At 39.3% G+C, this 26,462-nt stretch overlaps 1 protein-coding gene across 4 annotated transcripts in view; it reads right to left on the bottom strand.

The window, feature by feature from the left end:
• Window positions 1-13,395: 13,395 nt before the first annotated feature.
• Window positions 13,396-26,462, bottom strand: part of pdcd6ip (programmed cell death 6 interacting protein) — a 66,120-nt gene continuing 53,053 nt past the window's right edge. For 2 of the 4 annotated variants that reach the window (XM_012953565.3, XM_012953566.3), the window contains exons 13-18: window positions 26,144-26,392; window positions 24,489-24,623; window positions 22,060-22,154; window positions 20,218-20,356; window positions 16,875-17,068; window positions 13,396-13,994 (exon numbers count right to left, since the gene is read on the bottom strand). In XM_012953565.3, the coding sequence (XP_012809019.2) occupies window positions 13,835-13,994; window positions 16,875-17,068; window positions 20,218-20,356; window positions 22,060-22,154; window positions 24,489-24,623; window positions 26,144-26,392 (972 nt within the window). In that variant the 3' untranslated portion in view covers window positions 13,396-13,834. 4 annotated transcript variants of the gene reach the window in all.

Raw genomic sequence — 26,462 nt, 5'->3', positions numbered from 1 at the left:
CGTGGGAAGGAAGCAATAGCTCTAATGTAAGCATGGCAACTATAAGAAGGTGGAATGAGCATGACCACACTATTTGAGGCATTACATTTCTGTTTTGCTTGTAACCTAACTAAAACAAATTACCTATCAACTCATTATCTGAAATACTAAAACCCACTGGAAATATATGTTGTGTAAACTAGCGGGATCCAGGACAGACACTTTCTTGGCTTTAAGACAGTTTATTTATACAGGGGTGCCCATTTCAGCATACAAAACAAATCATAAAAATAAATCCTGCCCTCCGGGCACTACCTTCACACATTAAATGAGTTCCCTCACTAACCTGGGGCCCCTGTTGACTACCAGTAAGAAAACACAAATGTTGGGGTCACCCCTGTACTCACAACACTGGGGGGGGATTAGCTCAGCCTCCTGGCTTTCCTTTTAGCTCCTTAGATCCTCAGTCTCTTGGCAGCTTTCTCAAGTCTGGGCTCCCTCTGCTTCTGGCAGTGGGAGGCAGCACCCCCAGCCCCTCTGGGAGTCCTAACACAGAGAGGTATCCTTCCTGCTCTGTGCCCTGCTCTGAGAGACTGTCTCACACCTTTCTGTGCCATTAAATACCTTTTCCACAGGACAGCCTTCCTGTGGAAAGTAAGCTCCAATAGGTGAGCTGGACTACTGGAATGGATCGCCTGATCCGTTTGTTCCTTCCAGAACCCTATAGCTTTCAGGGCCAGACAGCACAACCTTTTAAACAGAGCAAACCTTCTCGGTTTATCATCTCCCACTATGGGGAACTTGAAGGGAAAACTCACCTTTTCTCTCATTTGTTGGGTCATTCTACCACAGTTGTTAAATATCTGTGTGGAACAATCTGAGCATTGTTTCGGTTAAGAAAAGTTGAAGGCATGTATGCGCATTGTTTTGCTTCAAGTAAAATGAAAAAAAAATTATTTCTGGCTTTAGTAACTGGTGATACACACAGGTTATATCAAAACACTTTTATCTGGCCTCCACTACTCAGCCGTGCACACACAATCTCTTTCCAGCAAGCTACCACCAGAGCAAACCTACCGGTGAAGACAAATAGAGCTACTAGTAGCAGCTACATGTCACGGCTACTAAAATAGACAATGTTGATCATTTATTGATAATTGTCTCTATGTGTGTCTTAGCAGAGGCAATTCTCAGTATTGTTTATGGGTATTTTCTGGCATTTAGTAGCCGTGAAAAAGTAGCTGCTACTAGTAGTTCTGTGTGTCTTCACCCTAAGAGAGCTAAGTGGCTAAGAACGGCCTTTTATTGGAAACTACTCTTTCCAGTTTCCTAAATGCTAGCACTAGGGATAGAATCAAAAGGAAGTAAGCCAGATTGAATAGTTAGTATGACTGAGAGCATTGGGGAAAGTTCACTTTCACAGTTTCCATCCAGGAGAACACCAAAGGTAATAAGTCAGATTGAACACAAAAGATCACCTAGGGCTTAATAGGTTGGCAAATATTTAGGATTTGGAAAGGAAAGGAAGAAAACAAGGAGTGGGAGAAAATTAGACAACAGAAAAGTAAGGGGTGACATTCTGGTCATTCAACAAACTACTATTACTAGTTCCATTTTAACGTCTATACAAACTTTAACAGTGTTCTGTCAATATTTAGCATATAAGAGTTTAAATTCAAAGGTTTTTTTAAAAAAATGTTATTGCTTTTAACGCAAAACAATAACTTAAATAAATATACAAAGAAAAAGAATAGGTGGGTAAGTGCGATACATTACCTTTTTTTGCATGCAATTGTTAGTAGAACTACATAAAGAGCAATAGCAGTACTGTAATACACAGTGATAAAATTGTCTTAATTGAGAGGTGTTCCCAAAGTCTAAAGAGTCCAACCAGCATTGCCAGACCTGGTCAAATGTATTAGGTGCACTATTGCAACCAGTAGATTCTCATTAATAGTGCATGTAATTTGTTTACAAACTTATTGTGAATGCTAGAATGCAAGATCTGTTTATGTCATTAAATACACCACCTCATGTAAACAAAATAGTGCTCATTTAAATTTACATAGCTTTAAACTGGGTGCAATTTAGAGGGAATATTGATGCAATTCATTAAGATACATTTGTCAAAACAAATGCTTGACACATGGTTGCTAATATGTCCTTGTTGCCTTTCCAATAAATAGGTTACAACTGTGCCTATTAACACAGGGGAACCCTGGAGCTGCCACTATACTAGACCTGGTGGTAGTCCAGGATTCCCACTGCGGATTGTGGCTATAGGTGCACTGGACTGTATTTTCACCCAGTTATGTCCACTGGACACAATTTTAGCAGAAGTAGCAAAGTGAGACTGTAATTTTTGCTTAATTATAGGAAAATGTGATGAATTGTGAGTAAAAAGCTTGCATGGAGAATAACAGACAGCAGCAATAATCATTGTCTTACACTGCATATAGTATGGTTGGTATGTCAGTGCCCAATGCTTGGCAGCCACATTGTGCCATGAAATGTTGGCCGCCAATGGAACAAGAGTAAGAGGGGTGAAAAGGTAGGGTAACAGCATCAGTCACAGAGCGAAATGCAGTGACTATTTGCCCACCCAGCCCTGGAACCCTGTTCTAGTGGTACCTTGTGTACGGGGCCACACCAAAATGCTCAGCAGTTTATAAGACTGGCCCTGAAGTCCCTGACCTTGTTAATTCCTTTAAGCAAAGCAAAATAAAGATTAACTATTTATTGGAGGATAATGCTGCTGTCCGTTAGTCTACATGTAATAATATGGGAGTTTGGGAACACTGAAGGAACGTGCAGCCTTTCCCACCGAGACATTGTGATGAGCGAATAGCAACCAAGTTCTTTTTCCTAAAAAGATTTCAGATTTGTGTCTATGCAAGAAGCAGAAACTCTGACTGCATTATCATCCTTCCAATTTGAACAGAATATTTTCTCACATTTTACCATCTGCTTAAATTACAGACCTCTTAAAATGTGTGTGCTAAACTGGTAGTACTGGTACTGCAGGACTGGTAGACTTTTTAGCTCCTCTCTCTCTCTGTGAAAATTTACAGCCAGAGAAGAGCATAAAAATAAACACATTTAAAACTTTGAATGCAAGCAAGTTAAAGTGGAATAAGAAATATTTCTTCAATGAATCAATACTGTCCCCTGCTGATGCCGTATTGTCAGTACATTTTAGAACTGGTGATCAATGCATTCTTTTCTAATGTTACTTTTTTAGCTGCAAAATAATGTTTGTTGCAGATGCCATATTGTTGCTATGTCTTCACTTTCAATATAATATATACACACACCTTAAGAAGAGACAATATAATCTGATTATACACTGTATGCATTTTTATTTTTAGATGGAACCGATTCAACATCTTTTATACCATATAAAATGGCACAAAACGCAAGAGAATTAATTGAAATAAAAGAAGGACTTTTAATAACTGTTGCCGACTTATTAGGCACCCTCCCAGCGATCATTTACCTCAGAGGGACACACACATATGTTTTTCCTGAAACCTGCGGAGCCAATTGACGGCTACATGTAAGAAGAAAAGACCAGATCTGCCTGTGACAGCAGTAAGATAGAGGGGTCATTTATAAACATAGTATGTTGGATATTTATTGCTAATGGTTGTATTGCTGATGTTTCCACCTAAACATTTAAATATTGCATTGCTGTGCCCATCCTTCCTACTTTTGCAAATTGTTGCACATGTTGCAGCCTTGTTTTAGAATACTGTTTAGTATATATTTTTGTCTGCCACCGCAGTTGTGGAGTAACTGGAATGCAGGTTGCACAGCTTCTAAATATAAACAGGTGAAGGACACGTTTTCTATAATCTAACACTGCTGCTATCCATCTCACTGCTCCACATCAGCAGCTCTCCTATGCATATCCCTTTAATGGCTCCCAATCTCCTCTTGAATTAAATTTAAATTACTTACACTCAGGAAAACTAAGTAAGCTTTATCAGAAAGGTCTATGTAAATACAGCCATAAGCACTCACAGAAACGCTGCACTGAGTTCTCTTTCAAAAGAAACAGGATTTCTTGTCTGTTTGTTTTCCTGTGCCAGAGACACGCAGCTCTCTCCCCTCTCCTGCTCCCCCCCTTAGGAATGTGGATCTAAGCCAATCAGCAGGAAGCTTCCTCATAGTCTTGCTAACTGAGCATGTCTTGGTCTCAGTGCAGGAGTGAGGCATTATGGGAACTTTCTTTACACAGCTCAGCGTTTTTTTTTTCCTATGAGGCTTCTGATCGGGAGAAATATGGGGGGACTTAAGGGCACTATTGAGAGAACTGAAGGTATGCCTACAGCTTGAGATTAACTCTTTATTAGCCTTTCCTTCTCCTTTGAGGTCCTTAAAACTCAAAATACACTCCTTCATGCAACCTGCGCTCTGTGTGCTGCCCCAGCAGTTAATATTTGTGTATTATGTTTAAAGTTAATGGTTTATATGCATATACATTGTTACACTGCCACCTAGTGACCAAGGTCATATTGCAAGTTATTTATTTCAAAGTCTGTACACCATCCCATCCCCTTCCTTATATGTGACGTCAGTTCCTCCCCTCATGCCATTCCTGTTCCTGCTTTCCATGTGTGAGGAGCTACTCCAGGGTTTAGGAAAGCAATATTCCTTTTGACCTCTGGCATTTGTTCATCAACTCCAGCATTTGTTCACCCACACCAAATAAAGAACCTTTGTGGATTCCAAGTGTCTGGTGAGTTATGTATGTATGTATAACTTTATTTATAAAGCGCTACTTATGTACGCAGCGCTGTACAGTAGAATACATTAATATAAATAGGGGTATTAAAATAGATAAATACAAAGTATTACAATAAGCACAAATAAATACAAGATACAGTTGCAATAAGTTAAGAGTCAAAGGCACAAGAGCCCCGTAGAGCTTACAATCTATATGGGAGGGTAACTTACAGACACAAATAGGCAAATATAAGTGCTGTAGGTCACAGTGGGTGACACTACAATATAAGTGCTGATTCCCAGATCAGGTGCTGGGCGAGTGCTCCAAAAGGTAGTCTTTTCTTTGGTTTTTAAAAGACTGAGGGAGGATTCTCTCCAGAGGAAATCAGGGAGGGTATTCCAAATGTAAGGGGCAGCAAGGCAGAAAGGTTTAAGGCGGGAAACAGCAGTAGTAGTGGGGGGTTCAACCAAATGATTGCTCTGCGAGGAACGAAGGAGTCGGCCAGGATCATACGGAGACACAAAGGAAGAGATGTAATGAGGGGCAGAGGAATGGAGGGCTTTGAAAGTTAAGAGAAGGAGTTTGTAAGATATTCTTTGTTTAATAGGAAGCCACGATAAGGACTTTAGCAGGGGAAGGGCCTGAACTCTCCTTAATGAGAAAAGGAGAATTCTGGCAGCAGTATTTAATATAGACTGTAGGGGGGAAAGATGGGAGTTAGGTAGGCCGGTTAGTAGCAGGTTACAGTAGTCAAGTCGGGATAGGATGAGAGCATGCATGAGCAGCCTAGCTGTTGCAGTAGAGAGAAAGGGACGGATTTTGGCAATATTGCGCAGAAAAAAGGGACAGGTTTTGACAGTGGTGTTAATATGGTCATAGAAGGAGAGACTGGAGTCAAAGATCACCCCCAAACAACACGCCGAATCAACCGGGTTGATGAGGGTGCCATCAATAGAGATAGAAAAGGGGGAGTAGGACCAGGCTTAGGCGGAAAGATCATTAGTTCAGTGACAGTGAATGAACGGTTAGAGAGGTAAGAAGAGATCCAGGATGCAGCCTGACTACGGAGACCAATCGAATGCAGAATCTGCATCAGGAGGGAGTGGTGGATTAGTATAGAAGGAGAATTAGTATAGAAAAGTGACCTTTGGCTTTGGCAACCTGAAGATCGTTTGTAACTCTGCACAACGCTGTCTCAGTAGAGTGTGCAGGCCGAAAGCCAGATTGCAGCGGGTCCATTAAATTATGTGCATTAAGAAAGTTAATTATATGGGAGAAGACAATACGCTCTAAGATTTTGGAGGCAAGCGGTAAAAGCGAGACACGGCGGTTGTTAGAGAGACAGGACTGGTCCAGCGTGGCCTTTTTAAGGATAGGCTTGACAGGTTGCATCAAGCTCCATACAGGCCCAGGGAGAGGGGTCTCAGGGGAAACTGGAGTCAGAATACTCTGTTTTGACCTTCACCTTCTCCTCTTATCACTTTTGTTCCATTTCTGACTGTCTGTCTCTGGAACTCTCTGCCTTGAGCTCTCATACTCAACCTTCCTTCCAAACTTTCAACACTCCCCAAAGATCAACATGTTTAGGAAAGCATATTTAATGTATCTATTAGTTGTTAACTTATCACCAATTGTTTCCATTTTCCTTATGTTTCAAATGTACTCTACCCCTTTAAATTGTAAGCTCTTGCCAGTAGGGCCCTCTGATCTTATTTTTACTCTGGAATTATTGTAAGACCTCTGTTCCCTGTAATTTGCTGGTGCTTTATGAATAAATTATTATGCCTATTAGTGCATAGTGACGTCATGTAGAAACATCTGGTGTAACCAAGACATGCAGGGAGTCAGGAGACAATATATGGATTATGGATATGGATCCATATACACTCTGACTTAAGGATCACACCTTCATAAATCACATATTGCCATTACATACTGTATCATTCTGATTGCCCACCTATAAAAACATGGCCATATTTTGTTGGTAATAATTACAGGTGCATGTATGGAATATGTTACAAAGAATGCTCAGGACCTCGACTTTTGTGGATAAGGGAGCGTTCCCTAATTTGGATTACCATACCTAATAATTTCAACATTAAATAAACCAAAAAGGATTTTGCCACCAGTCTGGATTCATGCAACTTAATTAGGCAAGTACAAGGTACTGTTTTATTATCACAGAGAAATAAAAAATAGCCCAAATGTTTGAATATACAAGACAAGGCTCAAAATGTCAGACTGTATGAACATTTTCCATCTTGTGCCCCTTAAACTTAAAACTAAGGGCACATTTACTAAGCAATTATGACATAAAGTCTTACTTCTAGATAATTTTGAGATGTACAAGTGGGTTCTCACCAGAACTCGATTTTTTCGTTATTATTCCTAGAACAATTTGACGTTTAGAAAATAACTCCCATCATTTGTGATTTATTAATGTTTAGTTAACTTTTTTTTGTAAAATAAAAATTCGACAGGTTTGATCTGTCTAGTACCAGTGAGTCCTACGGAGGCTTAGAATAGTAGAGGACAACCTGTCATTAAAGGACAAATTAATCCCCTCATTGTTTTCAGTTTCATTCAGCTTCAAAGGAAACTTAATCCCATCATTGTTTTCAGTTTCACTCAGTTTCAACTGAAACTTAAACACATTATTGTTTTCCAGGAGTGAGTGCCAATGCTCATAAAATAGCTGCTGGGGCAATTCCTGTTTGGGAAAAATGAAAAGGATTCATGGAAACGAAAGGCCGTAAACTCAAATTTTTTTCAACAATACTCTCAACTCAACTCTCAATTTGAAGATTTTCGGGATGTAAACTCGAAATTTTCATAGGACAGATACAAGCATTTTTGTGACATTTAAGAACATCAGAAATTATTGTGGTTACTCCAAATTTTAGTAAATGTGCCCTAGGTATTTGGAGCACATACAGAATACTGAACAAGCTAAACAGGGTGTGGAATCTTATAAACATTTAACAGAGGAACCAGAGGAAGGCAAAAAACCCCATCTGAAGCCTCTCTAATTTGCCGCAGAGGGGAAAAAAAATCCTTCCTGACTCCAAAATGGCAATCGGACCAGTCCCTGGATCAACTTGTACTAAGAGCTATCTCCCATAACCCTGTATTCCCTCACTTGCTAAAAAGTGTAAAGAAACCCAACTTGGCCAGTCTTTCCCCATAACTGAGACTTTCCATACCCTTTACCAGCTTAGTTGCCCTTCTCTGGACCCTCTCTAATTCAATAATGTCCCGTTTGAGCGCTGGAGACCAAAACTGAGCAGCATATTCTAGATGGGACCTTACCAGCACTCTATAAAGGGGAAGAATAACCCCCTCCTCCTGTGAATCTATACCCCTTTTAATACAGCTCAAAACCTTGTTTGCCCTTGCAGCTGCTGCCTGGCATTGCTTGCTACAGCCAAGTTTATTATCTAAAGGACTCCAAGGTCCTTCTCCATTATGGATTTGCCTAGTGCAGTCGCATTAAGGGTATAAGTGGCTTGCATATTTTTACATCCCAGGTGCATGACCTTACATTTATCCACATTAAATCTCATCTGCCACTTAGCTGCCCAGATTGCCAGTTGGTCAAGATCCTGCTGCAAGGATGCCAAATCCTGGATAGAATTGACTGGTCTGCGGAGTTTTGTGACATCTGCAAACAATGACACATTACTTTATACCCTCCCCTAAGTAATCGTTATGAACAAGTTAAACAAAGTGGACCCAGTACAGAACCCTGAGGGACCCCACTGAGAACCTTATTCCAAGTAGAGAATGTACCATTAACAACCACCCTTTCTACCCGATCTACAAGGGCACAATTAAGGGTCTTAAGATCTCTGGGCTATGTATTGTAAAACTGGGAGTCCTGGAAGTTGATCAAGATAGAATTCTATTACCCAGAGAGTGAGCTGGATTCTCTTAAACTTTTTATCCCCACAGTGACTGAATGATAGCATCTCATCAAGTGTATTTTTGCCAGTTTCAGGAATAAGCACTTAGAAATATCATGTTGTTTTATCTTAGATAACATGCAGCCTCTTTGCATTCCTTTTGTAAATATGTTAAAATAAATACTTTCACCCCACTTACATCTTATAATTTTGTTTCTGTTTTCAAATTAGGGGCTCCTCCTAGTTTTCTACTACTATATTGTTTGGGTCTTCCCAAATTGCCTCCCAAAGTCCTTTTTTCCAAAATGTATAAATCATAACCATGCCCCCTTTTGAAACTTTAACAAAAATGGAGAATTTGTCATTTGCAAGTAAATGTGGGAGGATAGTTTACACATTTTTCTTTAAAAGTTCTAAACATCCAAATTTTGTAATGGCATCTTTTTCTGGCATCTTCCCCACCCCTCTGTAATTAGTTTAAAAAGTATATATTTAGCAGAGCAAGAAATCACTCCTGCAGGTTGTGCATCTCCCCATGTGTTTTTCTTAGCCAGTAGCATTTCCAGTAGCTAGTCACGATTTCAGTGTGTGAAACATTCCAGAGAATTGAGGATGATATGGAACATGGAATCTTTGTTAGATCTCCAATAAAGCACAGGTAGTGTGCATGACCTGACCCTTAAAATGAGGACCACTATCTTACTCTGACAGGGTTGGACTGGGCTGCCGGGGCACCAGAAAAAACCCAGTTGGCCCCGATGACCCAGGCCCGATCCTCACGGTGCTCTCTGCCAATCCTTCAGTCTCTCTCCCCCGATGCGCTGCAGGTCATTTTCATTTACACGATGTTGGGGGAGGGGGTCAGATGGGAGGGGGGGAGCCTGCAGGGAGGTGTGTGAAGGCCGTATTGGGGGCCATTGGGGGTTGCAGGGGCCCCTAAGGCAGAAGCCCTGGTGGGCCCTGCACCCCCAGTCCAACCCTGGACTCTGGGATTCTAAGAAATCCCCACCTAAAGAATGTATGTTTCCAAACTGCTTTTGCAGCAGTTTGTGCTTCCTTACATGAATGATTTAGACCCATCCATATACAGCCACCACCAAGTATAATTGAACCAATACTTACCTGGTGGCAAGGGACCAATGAAATCTACAATATGCTATTAAAGTGGCTTCTGTCTCTTTGGTTAAGGGTTGGTTTGTGCATACACCAGACATGTTTTGACTACATGTTCCACAGTTTTTTTCTGACCTATGTTACCAAAGCTTTTTTCACAAAATGGGAGTAGTTCCCAAAAATGTTGTGAACCACACCAATAAAAGGCAAATGCACACTGAGTTACTGCTGTGTTCTGCTTGAATTCTTCCTTTTCATTTTGTAACAGAATTTTAGCAGCCAATGTAAATACTCTAAAGTGTTTCTTTTTGTGTGTCTTGTTTGTGGCACCTACAAACTCTTAGTTGCCATGGGGTAAATGGTTCATTAAATACTTTACCAAATAGGAGCTACAGCTATAGATGACAAACTGATGCTTTTCTTCACTTTTTTTTCTAGAACAGTGTTTATGGCTTCCATCTCTGCATTTTATGCAATTTATGTTTAACTGCAACACTTCTATCTGGGTACCAATGAAACTATAAGGAAAGGCCATTAAAGTTAAAACTGTTTTATTTGGAGAAAAGGAACATAGTAACATAGTAACATAGTAAGTTGGGTTGAAAAAAGACATACGTCCATCAAGTTCAACCATAATGCCTATACCTAACCTGCCTAACTACAAGTTGATCCAGAGGAAGGCAAAAAACCCCATCTGAAGCCTCTCTAATTTGCCTCAGAGGGGAAAAAATTCCTTCCTGACTCCAAGATGGCAATCGGACCAGTCCCTGTATCAACTTGTACTAAGAGCTATCTCCCATAACCGTGTATTCCCTCACTTGCTAAGAATCCATCCAGCCCCTTCTTAAAGCTATATAATGTATCAGCCAGTACGACTGATTCGGGGAGGGAATTCCACAACTTCACAGCTCTCACTGTAAAAAATCCTTTCCGAATATTTAAATGGAACCTCCCTTCTTCTAACCGGAGTGGGTGCCCTCGTGTCCGTTGGAAGGACCTACTGGTAAATAAAACATTAGAGAGGTTATTATATGATCCCCTTATATATTTATACATAGTTATCATGTCACCTCTTAAGCGCCTCTTCTCCAGTGTAAACAGACCCAACTTGGCCAGTCTTTCTTCATAACTGAGACTTTCCATACCCTTTACCAGCTTAGTTGCCCTTCTCTGGACCCTCTCTAGCTCAATAATGTCCCGTTTGAGCACTGGAGACCAAAACTGAACAGCATATTCTAGATGGGGCCTTACCAGTGCTCTGTAAAGGGGAAGAATAACCCCCTCCTCCCGTGAATCTATACCCCTTTTAATACAGCTCAGAACCTTGTTTGCCCTTGCAGCTGCTGCCTGGCATTGCTTGCTACAGCCAAGTTTATTATCTACAAGGACTCCAAGATCCTTCTCCATTATGGATTTGCCTAGTGCAGTCCCATTAAGGTTATACGGGGCTTGCATATTTTTACATCCCAGGTGCATGACCTTACATTTATCCACATTAAATCTCATCTGCCACTTAGCTGCCCAGATTGCCAGTTGGTCAAGATCCTGCTGCAGGGATGTCACATCCTGGATAGAATTGACTGGTCTGCAGAGTTTTGTGTCATCTGCAAACACTGATACATTACTCATAATACCCTCCCCTAAGTCATTTATGAACAAATTAAACAAAAGTGGACCCAGTACAGAACCCTGAGGGACCCCACTGAGAACCTTACTCCAAGTAGAGAATGTGCCATTAACAACCACCCTCTGTACCCGATCCTGTAGCCAGTTTTCTATCCATGTGCAAACGACTTCACTAAGACCAATAGACCTTAGCTTAGAAAGCAGTCGTTTGTGGGGAACGGTATCAAATGCTTTGGCAAAATCCAAATAGATTATATCTACTGCATCCCCACTGTCCAGCTTCTTACTTACCTCATCATAAAAAGCAATTAAATTGGTCTGACATGACCTGTCCTTCATAAAGCCATGCTGATTACTGCTCATAATGCCATTCTCCACTACATAATTTTGAATGTGATCCCTTAACAAGCCTTCAAATAACTTGCCCACCACGGATGTCAAACTTACAGGCCTATAATTGCCAGGCTGAGATCTTATTCCCTTTTTAAATATGGGAGTGACATTCGCCTTCTTCCAATCACTAGGTACCATACCTGATGAAAGAGAGTCTGAGAATATCAGAAACAAGGGCCACTGCAATTCTGCCCCTAGCTCTCTCAGTACCCGAGGGTGTATTCCATCTGGCCCAGGTGCCTTGTTTACATTTATCGTGTGTAACCCTTTAAGCACCATATCCTGTGCCAACCACTGTGTAGTTGGAGCTGAGGCAACAGTGAAGCTATTGGGTGAGACTTGGCCCACTGGCTCCTCTACTGTATACACAGAAGAAAAGAACTGGTTAAGCACATCTGCCTTTTCTGTATCCGCTGTAACCATATTGTTATTATAACTCAATGGGGCCACACCCTCAACCTGCATCTTTTTACTATTAATATACTTAAAAAACTTTTTGGGGTTAGTCTTGGCCTCGGCCGCGATGCGCTCCTCATTTTCTATCTTTGCCTTCCGGATTGCTGTTTTACAACACTTGTTATAGTGTTTATATTCATTAAACGCAGCTACTGTCCCCTCTGACTTATATTTCTTAAAAGCTTTCCTTTTTTTCCCTATTAACTTCTTTACCTCAGAGTTAAGCCACATAGGGTGATTCTTAACACTTCTACTTTTTCTTATTAATGGAATGAATTGAGAACAGTAATGATTTAATATCATTTTAAATGACAACCATTTCTGCTCTGTATTTTTATCAGAAAACATAATGCCCCAATCTATGCCCTGAAGCGCTGCCCTTAAGGAGCTAAAATTTGCCTTCCTAAAATTCAGTGTCTTTGTTGCCCCCGTGTAAATTTGTTTCCTGCACCAAACATCAAATGAAATAACATTATGGTCACTATTACCCAGGGGTTCAACCACTTGCACATTTGCTATACGTTCTGGGTCATTAGAGATCACTAGATCTAGTATAGCATTGTTCCTGGTTGGCTCCTCAACAACCTGTGACATAAAGTTGTCGTGCAGCAAGTTTATAAACTTGTTCCCATTTACTGTCCTGGCAGTACTATTGCCCCAGTCAATATCAGGGTAATTAAAATCCCCCATTATTATCACTTGCCCCAAACTAGCTAGGAACGTGCTAGGAGACTCTTTACAAATACAGTTTGTTTAGGGACATTAACATCCCTAACTCCAAAACAATACTGATATTGGAAGAAATTAATATCCACTGCTATTAATAAACAGTAATCACTCTCCTGCCCTTCATAAAAACAAATCTTCAGTACATTAGATAGCTAGGAAACTTCTACAGAATTGTCTGCAAGAAATACTGCTTCAGACTTAAGGACACAATTAGCCTTTTCCCAAACTTACTGGTAGGATATCCCACCTGTACCAATTACACTGTGTGTTTCATATTTAGCATATTAAAAAGCACAATGGCCATACATATTGCATCAAGCTACCAAGTGGCTTACATTTTATATTTTTTAATATATATTTTTTAAAAATAAATAAATTCAATTTGTATGGTTAATAAAACATAACTATGAATGGAGAAGAAAAATTGGTGTTCCTTTCCAAGGTGTTTGTTGGATTCAAGCAAGAATCTAAGAGAAAAAAAGCATGTTTTTATTTTTTGTAAATCATGTTTACTAGGCTTTGATTATTAGACAAAATAACATACATGTAGGTAACTAATGCATTTAAAGTAAAAATAAAGAAGAACAAGCAACATAATCTCTTTCAAATATAAGAAACAATACAGAACAATGAGCAGAAACTTTATGTCTTTCAAATTTCATAAATCACTGATGCCTAAGAAAGCAAGTTTTTAATGTTCACTTTGGTCAGTGCACTAAAGGCTTTCTAAAAAGAGGGAGCCAGAAAGCTGTCTAGTGAAATCAGAAATAAAACTGAAAGTCAGGTCTTAAAAGAAGATAAATTAAATCAGTATGATGTATTGCAAAAACTGTTGACAGTAAGCCTACAGCAGTTTCCACTCCTATTTTCCTTATCAAGCGGGTCTTAACAGTTGATTAAACGGTACTTATTGTGGGGGGAAAAAAGGCTGCTGTGGATAGGAGAACGCAGAATGCTGAGTTGGGTAAGGTGCCTGACCAGATGGTGGTTGGTACATGTAAGGTGGGATGGTTTGCTGTCCATACATGTACGGGTTGTAGCCAACTGGCATTGGCATTCCATAATACCTGTGAGAAAAGCAAATAATTTATTATAAAAAGCAATTATATATATATATATATATATATATATATATATATATATATATATAAATCAAAATACAGATGCACACCGGGTATTTACTTAACTTTTAATCAGCATCATTAAAAAGAAGACAGGCCAACATTTCGGTCCCCATCTCGGACCTTTCTCAAGACTGATATATTGGTGAATATTGCCCTTTTACCTTTAGCCACCATTTTGTGATGAGCTGTGTGCTCCCTCATATGATCCCAGGGGGTGGCCCCTAGTACTTAAAATGGCAATTTTTTATTTTAGATTAACCAATGGCACAAACTATTAAATCAGTTTATTTAGATGAAGCAGGGTTTCACAAATGGGCTCATTTATGCAATTTATTCATTTAGAAACCTACAATGTTTGGGAGCATAATTTTACCTTAAAAATTGAAATGCTATTTCAATGATTCCTTAAATTTGCCAGATCTTGATCAGACAGGTTTCATTGCTCTGCTGGAACTGCATTGGCTCGTTGGTACGCTCCTCAGGCAACAGCCCATACACCAGCCATTTCAATTTGATCGTTTGGCCCTAGGGCCAATTAGCCCTATATCGCCACCTTAGATGGGCATATCCGAAGAAGATCGCCTTGTTTGGCGACCATGCCAAGCGAGGGTATCTTACCATGTATGGCCACCTTTAGACTTTCATTTATGTTTTATCCATTACTACTGTTATGGCCTGGGCAAAAATCATAATGTTATTTCATTTGATGTTTGGTGCCCCAGTGTAAATTTGTTTCCTGCACCAAAGACCCTGAATTTTTAGAAAAGCAAATTTTAGATCCTTAAGGGCAGCGCTTCAGAGCATAGATTGGGGCATTAAGTTTTCTGATAAAAACACAGAGCAGAAATAGTTGTCATTTAAAATGATATTAAATCATTACTGTTCTCAATTTATTCCATTAATAAGAAAAAGTGTTAAGTGTTAAGAATCACCCTATGTGGCTTAACTCTGAGGTAAAAAAGTTAATAGGGAAAAAAAGGAAAGCTTTTAAGAAATATAAGTCAGAGGGGACAGAATAGCGGCACTGTTGCCTCGGCCCCAACTAGTCAGTGGTTGACACAGGATATGGTGCTTAAAGGGTTACACAAGATAAATGTAAACAAGGCACCTGGGCCAGATGGAATACACCCTTGGGTACTGAGAGAGCTAGGGGCAGAATTGCAGTGGCCCTTGTTTCTGATATTCTCAGACTCGCTTTCATCAGGTATGGTACCTAGGGATTGGAAGAAGGCGAATGTCATTCCTATATTTAAAAAGGGAGTAAGATCTCAGCCTGGCAATTATAGGCCTGTAAGTTTGACATCCGTGGTGGGCAAGTTATTTGAAGGCTTGTTAAGGGATCACATACAAAATTATGTACTGGAGAATGGCATTATGAGCAGTAATCAGCATGGCTTTATGAAGGACAGGTCATGTCAGACCAATTTAAATGCTTTTTATGAGGAGGTAAGTAAGAAGCTGGACAGTGGGGATGCAGTAGATATAATCTATTTGGATTTTGCCAAAGCATTTAATACCGTTCCCCACAAACGGCTGCTTTCTAAACTAAGGTCTATTGGTCTTAGTGAAGTCGTTTGCACATGGATAGAAAACTGGCTACAGGATCGGGTACAGAGGGTGGTTGTTAATGGTACATTCTCTACTTGGAATAAGGTTCTCAGTGGGGTCCCTCAGGATTCTGTACTGGGTCCAACTTTGTTTAACTTGTTCATAAAGCATAGAGCGGGGCAGGCAATATATATTTGACATCTAGGATGTTTAAATGCCTTTATACAGAGTATGGGTGTGCTAATAAAAAAATTTGGGTTTCATGTTTACCGTATATACTCGAGTATAAGCCGATCCGAATATAAGCCGAAAGTACCTAATTTTACCTAAGAAAACTGGAAAAACTTATTGACTTGAGTATAAGCCTAGGGTGGGAAATGCAGCCGCTACTGCTAAGTTTCAATAATCAAAATAAATACCAATAAAATTACATTCATTGAGGCATCAGTGGGGTTTATGTTTTTAAATATTTATTTCAAAGAAAAACAGTAAGTGAGCTCTGTAAGTGGAGAAGAGGGTAAACAAAAACAATATGGTATCAACAATGATAACTTAAGAGTACTACACCCCTTAGCTTAATCCTTCAAAACTGTATATAGTTTATATACAATATAAAGTGCGATGTCTAGTGCAGAATGGGACAGGTGAGGATGGTAGATGAAGATGAATTAGGTAGCGTGCCAGGGCACCGGAGGGTCTGGTTACAGGTGGCCTAATTTGCACACAAAGGACAGAGGGTGCTAGTCTGGAGGGACCCATGGCACCCGACTCGAGTATAAGCCGAGGGTGACTTTTTCAGCACATTTCAGGTGCTGAAAAACTAGGCTTATACTCGAGTATATACAGTAATTTGAATTTTATTATACGGCTTTTTATGTCTGGGTGACGGATCCTCTTTAACATACTGCGGTGCTTAAAAGTTTGCAAACCCTTCAAAATTTTCTATATTTTATGTGTGTGTGACATAGAACATCATCTGATTTTCAAACAAGTCCTAAAAGTAGATGAAAAAAACCTAGTGAAACAACAGGAAAACAACAACTGAAAACACCAGACTCTGATTTCACCTTCAAATGATATCATAATTATGATATATGACCAAATATAATACTTTTACTTTTATTTGTTTCACTAGGTTTTCTTTATCTTTATAGATAAAGAAAAAACAGATTACATTTTAGGTCACATTCATAAAAAATATAGAAAACTAAAAAGGGGTTCACAAACTTTTTTGCCAAGAGGTAAAATGTTTAAAAAATTAAAATGTATATTTACCCTGGGTATCCAGGATACGTGGGATATGGAGGTCCTTGTGCCTGAGATGGGATAGTGTTTGAGAGAGGCTGTGAAGAGTCAGTTGCTGGAGCTGTAGTTGGTGCTGGGTTAGGTGCTTGGGCAGCACTAGCTGGAACTGGACTGGCTGAAGGCATTGTTGGCGGTGGAGGCCGTGGTGGAGGCTGTTTTGCAGACTGCTGAAAAAAACATTTAAATATTTAGAGTTGAAATCAATATTTAGCATTCCAAATGCAAGCAGAAAGTTCAGGATAGTTCTTTGATATCAACACTCTGATCGTGTATGTCACCTTCTTCAGCCTACCTATGCAATTATTACAGAATAATGCTAAAATCAATGTCTTTTTAATGCGTGCCTCTGAGCAACACTATAAGGCAGTGCTGTCCAACTTCTGTGGTACCGAGGGTTGGAATTTTTCCGGCCTCCGTGGTGGAGGGCCGATAATGGAAGCTAGTTTTGACCACTCCCCTTTATAAAACCACAGCCACTTGAAACCACACCCATGTTATCGCATGACCATAGCCATATTAATGGTGGTAGTACAGCAAAAACCTGCCATACTCTGCCTTCCCTACCCTGCCTGTGTGTGCCATACTCTGCCTTCCCTACCCTGCCTGTGTGTGCCATACTCTGATTGCCCTACCCTGCCTGTGTGTTCCATACTCTGAGGTGTGAACAGGGGAACAATGTGGGTGATTACAGCCTGAGCCTGAGGTGTGAACACTGCAGGGGGTGAATAATGCAGGGATTAAAAGGTGTGAACAACACAGTGGATTACATTTTTAAACAATACAGGGGGTTTACAGCCTGAATCTGAGGTGTTAACCATGCAGGGGGCCAGTACTGATACCATTTAAAGCTTACACAATGGTAAGCCATCAAAGCAGCCAGACAGGTGGGGGGCAACACAGAGGGGGTTCGCGGGCCGCCAGTTGGACAGCACTGTTATAAGGTATAAGGGCAAAGTTTCCTGCCTCTGAACTTCATCTCATTTGTCATAAAGTAACATCACTCCAACTTGCAGCTCAGCAATAAAGTGTGACTGAAGTTTATCAGAGCACAGGTCACATGGCTGTGGCACTCGGGGAAATGAAGAATATGGCTAGCCCCATGTGAAATTTCAAAATGAAATATAAAACAATCTGTGTTTTTGAAAAACAGATTTCAATGCAGTATTCTGATGGAGAAGCTCAATTAACTGATGCGTTTTGAAAAAAACAAACAGGTTTTCCCATGAGAGTATTCCTTTAAACATCAGGCTCCTCTTAAATTTATAGTTAAGCCCCCTTAATGTTCCACAAGATTATTGGTAAGGTGACAATGAGATGTGGTTGTTTGTAGTGCCCATGCAAGTCTGGGGGCAGCTCAAATTTTTGTTCAAGTTTGTCCATCTTTTATGACCCAGACAGTGTTAAACTAGTATGGTTCACAGTCAATAGGATAGTTGGCTTGGGAAATACTGGCATAAAAAAGAGAAAAGACATTTTTTTTTACCAAGCACAAAAAACAATTTTTTTTTGCAGTGATGATACTCTCACATACAATATCTTTATACATTTTATTATGGGGTATATTATTCATTAAAATCTAAATGATCGCAGAGAGGCAGGGCCTTATTGCTATGAATTATAGGGGTTCTATGGATGTTGCCCTCTGGGTTCCTCCCCTGTCCTCTCTATTGGTTGTTCCTAAGCCACCTCCCCATCTCTATTTCGCTCAGCGATCCGGTGCTGGGTTTCACTTTACACTTTCTGGTGGAAACCTGAAACTGTTCTGCTGTTTGTTTCTTCTGCATTCCCCTACTCTGCAAAGTATCTTGGTCTAAATTGATTCAGGTGAATTTGTGGCCACTGATACAATTGTCTAATACTGCTTCGCTAACAACTTTTAACCTTTACTTTGTAGCCAATGCATATTATGCTATGAGCTTGTGTGCCATTATGTGTAATTATTTGAGATTCTTTAGTTTTAGTTTTTTTTTTTGTTATGTATTCTTTGCACTATGATGTCACTTCTGAGTGCCTGCTGTCCCTTTCCCGCCACAAGTGTTTTATTAGGCTTGTTGCTTGTTGAAAAAGACCCTAGGTGGGTCGAAACATCTCCTTTCAATAAATCATTTTGATATTGGACAAAAGACCAGAGCAGATTTTTTTTTTTGGTACAATTTTTAAAGAAATGGGACTATGGTTGAATATATTCCTATATATTCAACCATAGTCCAATTTCTTTAAAAATTGTGCAGATCTTTAGGTAAAAATGCTGCAGTGCTCTGTTTATAGTAGTGTCACAACTACTGAAATCAGATTGTATAGTAAGGCAGTCTCACCAGGCAAATTTTGACATCTGAGATAGCTTGTGCTTCCTTATTGACAAGCCCAGCTGTGTTGAAATTGGATAAGTGGCAACAGATTAGTAAAGTGATATTCTCATAGTGATGGCAAAGTATTTGTCACCCCAGTGAATAAAATCATTAAAGTGATACTGACTCGAAAAAACAACATTTCAAATTATGAATCTACATAAAAAGTTACCTTTAGGTCATGTTGATATTTTTTCACTGTTTGGGCTGGTTTTGTATGTAATTGTTGCTTGGAGTCCCTAAACCTGACTGTTTTGCCAACCTGACTGTCCCTTCTAATGCTTCTAATGCTAACGGATTCCTGCTGCACAAATATGGCAGCCCCCTCAGAGAAGAACATGGAGGATCAGATAAGGAATGACCCTGGGCCAGTGTTACTGTACAGTGAAGGTGCAACTGAGTACTGTTCCTTAAGAGCCATGATTTCTTGATGTCCCAGTGATCTATCAGTGTACCGGTGTCTTGAACAGTACAGATGCTTAGTAGAGTATCAGAAGTAATAAAACTTTAACTATAAAGATTTTTATTCTACTACACATGCTACAACACACGCATTCTACTACACATGCACACTGTCCAGCACAGCTAAGAAGATTTCTGGGGCTTTGGAAGATCATGGCAGCGCAGTGGTCATGGATTGTACACCAGGCTGGTGCACTTCTAAGTGGACAGAGGTGCCGGTCCCAGGTCTAAAATTAGCTACTATATTCAGTAGATGCGGAACTGGCAACACACAATGAATATCACTTTATTTGTCCTTTAGTTTAAAAAAAGTGCACACGCTGCCATGACAACCTAAATCACTTAATAGATGAAAAGATTGTATGAACCTCTTAAAGAAAATAAATACATTAACCTTTCATAATAAAAGATAGAAAATTTAGCAAACAGCAAAATGAGTACATTTAGCAATATAGTTGTTTATGACCTAATTTATTTCAAATGAATATCTTGAAATTACTTACAAAGACAGTTCTAGGTGCTGGTGTTGGGATGCTGGATACAGAAGTATTTGTGGATGAAGAAGATGAAGCACTTTGGTAACTTGGTACTTGGGGAATTGACGGAGCACTTGGTTCTCTGGCAATGCTTTGTTGTAAATCCCTGCATAAGCAATAATTTGGTTACATATATTGTCTATTTTCATACCATAATTTAGTTCACATGATATTACTCACATAAACAGAAATGCAAACTGAATTTATGACTGAAAAGAGTGGTAGGACAAATTTGCCTGGTGCAGTAACCCACAGCATGCAACCAGAGATTTGCTTCAATTATCCTACCTGCAATAGACCTATCAAAGCTAACTGGTAATTGCTTGCAATTGGTTTCTGTACCAGGGTAACTGTGCCCAGTTTTTGTAAATGAGCCCCAATGTGTATGGTTTAGCAGAACAGTTTATATAAAAAAAAAAAAAAAAAAAAAATTGGAAAAATGTGTGCGTTTGCTGCTTGCCCAGTGAACAGTAATAAAAGGAAAACTTTTTTTTTTTTTAAATAAAAATATTTCGATTGCACAAATAGGCTTTCTTATGGTTTTTGATATACAGATATGGGAGTCATCTTCCAGAAACTCATTCAGAAAGCTCAGAATTATGCTAGGTCCCAAGCAATCTGGATAGCAGGTCTCAAAACTCATAACTATTTTTCCTCAACCCAATATTTTACCCTACTGCAAATGACGTGCATGTGTTAACAGGCTGATGCTGTGCCTGTCAAGACAGCAGTTAACCATTTCTCCATCTGCATAAGAACACTACTCTTGGGATTATGAAGCCCATTTCAATCAAGAATGAGCTAGACTATATGGCTCATAAGTTACTCAAATGCATTCTGAGTAATAAATGGCATTTCACCACCTGGCAGTCTTATGTAAAACTCTGGGTTTGCAGCTGGTAGATGAGCACAGCCTAAATGTATAATGCATGCCATTGGAGAAGCAATAATCGTCTGGGACTGTTCTCCATGATTTGGGCTAGGAATCCTGGTATCATTAAAATAAAATCTTAAAGGAACAGTTTAGTGTAAAAATAAAATGGCTAGACTGCGTAAAATAAAAAAATGTTCTCAATAGTTAGTTAGGCAAAAATGTAATCTATAAGGGCTGGAGTGAACAGGTGGTCTAACATAATAGCCAGAACACTACTTCCTCCTTCTTAGCGGTCACAATGCATTGCATAAACAAGGAAGAAGAAATAAAACTAATATCTTTGCATCCAAGTTTAGGATTGAGATAGGGAGGTAGGAGCTGCATAAGGCTGCAACTTGTTTTCTTTATGAATTACCACTGTAGTCCATTTTAAAATTTATTGCTTTGCATAAACAAGGAAGAAGAAATATTTCTTTTTCTAAATGCACAATTTATTTAACACCACTTTTTACAGTTTTTCTGGTGTAAATCATTTTACATAGCTCTGTAAATCACCAATACATATCTTCAGTGTCGGACTGGGGTGTCAGGAGCCCATCAGAGCTGTCGCCTGGGGCCCTACCCACTCGCAAGTTCCTGGGGTTGGGCTGGGTCAGCGGGGGCTGCAGGGCTTAGGTATTTTTCCCAGTGTCCTGCACGGCCCAGTCTGACCCTGCATATCCTTTAATAGAAATTATCACAAAAAAAAGTTTTTAACTGCACAACAATACCATCTGACTACTGAATTGCTTGGCTGACATTGATTTGATTAAGCTGGTTCCACATGGAATTCTAGCAATCAAGTTTAGGTAGCAGGTCAGCAGTTTGTTCAATGTCTGGAAAAACATAACTTTTCATCAAAATTTACAAATTAGACAAAAAGATAAAGTACTTACTTTAACAATTCATCTCTTTCTGTTTTGCGGGCAAAAACAATGTCGCTGCATTTGCATTGATATTTCAGCAGAATTTCAGTCAAATCATTGTAAAACTGTGAAAAAAGGACAATCTCGATTTTATATATGACATACCGTATTTTTCGCCATATAAGATGCTCCGGAATATAAGACGCACCCAATTTTAAAGGAGGAATATCTATAAAAAAAAGATTCTGAACCAAATACTGTAGTAAAATATTTTCTAAAGTGTCTCTGATTTGTCATGTGTTTCGGTCAGCACGTGTCATGCACACCGTGCTTCTATAAACATAACAAGACTGAGTCCAGCTATTAATGCGAGCCTATGCATTCCCGGAAGTAGGCCATACTGTTGCCATGGTGAAAGTGTCATGGCTGCGCCCGTTTCACACATGTACGAGAGGTATTTACACACTCCTATCGCCATTCTGTAAACGAAAGACCGGAATGAAACATAGCAGCAATGATTTCGCTTCGACGTACTTAGGCGACACTTACTTAGGCGACACTTAGTATAGTCTTCTCGCTTATCCAAATGGTATTTTCGCAGCACTTTGACTTCATGGATATTATCCACCTCCCAATTAATAAAGTCTACCTTTTTCAGCAGCTTCTGCTCGTGATACTTTAACTTGTGAACCATTTTGCGTGAGTTACAAAGGCGAAGGAGAGAAGCAGGGCGGAAAGATATGTGTATACCGCGGGCCTGGGGTACCGCAGAAGGCAGAAGCAGGACTCGGTACCGGAAAGCTCTGTGAGGTCACAGTAAGAGGGCGGGGCCTCCTTGGACAGCTGAGTGCATGCGTATTGCTGAGGCGGGTGTTGGAGTTTATACGGTACGGCACTAATACGGTATTCGTCGTATAAGAAGCACCAACTTTTCCCCCCCAGTTTTGGGGAAGAAAAAGTGCGTCTTATACGGCGAAAAATACGGTAACTAAATATTAATATAAACAATGAATTAGAGCACCCCGTTATAAAATATATTGCAGGGAAGGACAGGGGGCTTTTTGATCCTATAAATTACCTGTATTAATCATGCCTATGATTAAGTGTATATTTACACGAAACGCGTCAGGCGTATTGTTTTTAAATGGAGTAATAAAAATCAAGTTTTAAGCAAGCCGCTGTGTCCGGTGCATTTGGAGCCCTTTTGCATATGCGTGATTTCGCCTTCCCCAGCTACAGGTTCGGGGCTCTGAGCACCTGAACCACTTCTGAACAACGGTGAGTTCTTTGGTATTTAGGATTTCACATTGTGAGAGCTGATATGATGGTGTTGGGAATTTGACCTGGATCAACTGTGAGACAGATCCGGGGTTTATACACCCGGATCTCTCTTTTGTATTTGGTACGTTTTATTCATTTGATTTCCTGACATTTGAGACACTTAGGTTAAATTAATGGAGCCATTTCTAAGTTTAGGTTACTACCATTTCTTAGTTTGTAGTTTATAAATTACCTGTATACTTACTGTACTTAACTATAGTAATCGCCAACCTCTTGGATGTTGCTCTCAGTGCCCCCAAACCAGGTAGTTATTTTTGAATTCCTGACTTGGGGGCAAGTTTTGGTTGAATAAAAACAAGATTTACTACCAAATAAAGCCTCCTGTAAGCTGATAGTGTGTATAGAGGCTACCAAATAGCCAATCTTATCCCTTATTTGGCTCCTCCATGAACTTTTAAGATGCTTGTGTTGCTCTCCAAATCTTTTTACATTCAACTGTGGCTCATAAGAAAGAAAGGTTGGGGACCCCTGACTTACTGTATACATAAATTAAATGTACACTTTATTCTAGCAACACAATTAGTAGCTGCTGTATAGAGAAACAATTGGTTAGACAGCATCCTGTGTATGGGGCAGAGTTTTGGATGGAATCCACACAATACAAATAAGAATATGAAATGACAAATTGAGGTTGTAGTCTCCTCTAAAAAGATCTTCTGGCAAACAAACAAACAGTCAGGTGGTATAGTCCTTCTATATTTTATACATCCTTGTTCTTTATTAACTTTACATCATATTCTAGTTAGGCCTACAAGGGCTTTAAAGGACAAGCAATAAGTGATAAGGCCACAGTCAGAAGCTCATCGGTAGCATGGGGTCTGAGTGCTCGTGGGTCAGACCTACAAGCTTGAGGAGGTAATCCATAATAATCTTTTTTTCTTTTTTAAAAAAAAGTGGGCAGTCATGGATCCCAGATCATATGACTAAAATTAAGTGCAAAGTGTGCAAACTAAGTACGGCGATGGTGTATCAAAATACTCCTAAAAACCACTAAATCAAGGAAGCACCTCAAGGTCATTAAGATAGCAGTCACAGACTCTAAGGAGCAGTTGCTGGGTGGCCCAGCCTCAAGATTAGGCAGGATATCATGTAGGGAAAATTTATATATGTGCACTAACCTTTGTGCCTTCCTTCAGATTAGCTACAAGTTCAATATAGTTGTCATGTCCCGCAGCTAAATTCTTCAGGACCTCTTCTCTCAAATTGGCTTCAGAATTTGATTGTTTCATCTTTGAAAATTCTTGGTGTGCGGTCTAAAAACCATAAAGTAAATGTTAACATGGGCAACAGGAAAAAAAAAAAAAAAAAAAAAAAAGATGGCTGTAAACATTAACCAACACCACATAACTCTGGTAACTTTCAAATGTCATAAGGATTAATTGGAAACTGTGCTAAAAACAAATAATAGCACATATAATAAACATTTAACACTCAAAGCTATAAGTAGTATTAAGATCAATAAATATAGTGCTGTACATTAATTGGCAAGGACACACCTTAGTGGTCAAAAATTATTTTAACCAGTGAAAGTGATTAAAGAACAATATAAACACCCTTTGATGTAAGTGAAGTAAGTAAGTAAAAGGTACTAATACAGTATCTGAGCTTCCAAAAAATATCATCATTGCACAAAGGAATATGCTGGGGGAGTAGTTGGGTAACTTTGTAATTCTTAGGGATTTGTTTATTATGTTGTGTAAAAAGTGGAGTGAAGCATTACCGGTGATGTTGCCCAGGGCAACCAATCAGCAATTAGATTTCAACAATTAGAAAATCCAAGCGAAGCATCTGATTGGCTGCTATGAGCAACATCACCGGTGATGTTTTACTCCACTTTTTACACAGTTAAATATACTCCTAAGGCTCCTGTCAGACATGTTTGTCTGCAGGCCTGAATCCATCCTACAATCCAAAAAAATGATTTATTTGCCTGCACCCGGAGCCACTGCATTGGCCAAGGTGCAGGTTTACAGAGGATTTCAGCACAAAACTTAAGTATAGTTTCACAGAGAAATCTACTTCATGTGCCTGCTCCTGGCCAAACGCAATAGCTCCCGGTGCTAAGGGGGATTTTCTAGGCCTGTGGATAAAATCTGCTATATCTGGCATTGGGGGGTGGGGGAATGGTCCCTGCAGCATAGGCAGAATATCAATTTTTCTTTCAAGGATATTAATCATTCTGCCCACTGGCCAAACAGACTGTAACATGACAGGAGTAGTTAACCTTTATGTAAACTTTTAGTACAATGCAAACAGTGATATTTGCAATTGGTCTTCATTTTGTATACTTTATGTTCAGCAGCTCGCCAGTTTGGAATTTCAGCAGCTATCAGATGGTTAGGTCCAATTTACCTTAGCAATAAGGAAGAGGTTTTAATAACAGAGAAGAATATGAATAAGAGAGGTTCTGAGCATAAGTAATAAAAAGTAACAATAAAAAGTAGACTCTCAGAGCAATGCATCAGTGACCCCCCGTTTAAAGACAAAATAAGATGGCAAATAATAACTATAAAAAGAGAAATAATGAAGACCAATTAAAAAGTTGCTAAGAATATGACATTCTATAACATACTAAAAATGAATTGGAAAGGTAAAACTACCCCTCTACTAATATTCCCCTGCAACTGAGCAGATCTTCTCTGTGACTGGCTAGAGACAGTAACAGTGTTATTGCTAGTGTTCCAACATATAACCAACAGAATTAAGTTATGAATTACTGATTTTCTGAGTAGCAAAGTATAAAACAAAGAACATATTTTTAATATTAAAATACCTGAATATTATTTATAAGATCCTCCTGCTTTTTAAGGTTTTCCTGTACTTTGAATGTATAGCTTCCATAAATCCGATCCAGTTCTGTTACAGATATTGCCTCCTCGTTGACAGCACCATCTTGTGCCAATGCAGTGAGAAATTTTGTCGTCATGTCAAAATTGACAGATTTAATATCAGTCTCAAGTTGTTCTCTTACTTTCTTCACATCATCCAACTGATTTAGCAAAGATTTTAAGACACTAACAACCTAGAAAATATAAAATTCTAAATATAATATTCTAATGATTTCAAAATAGAAATATGATAATGCTATATCA

Source organism: Xenopus tropicalis, chromosome 6 (genome assembly GCF_000004195.4).
Source record: "Xenopus tropicalis strain Nigerian chromosome 6, UCB_Xtro_10.0, whole genome shotgun sequence".
NCBI classification, from domain to species: Eukaryota; Metazoa; Chordata; class Amphibia; order Anura; family Pipidae; genus Xenopus; species Xenopus tropicalis.
Note: the sequence above shows the minus strand (reverse complement) of the source record. Positions and strands in the feature narration are given on the sequence as shown.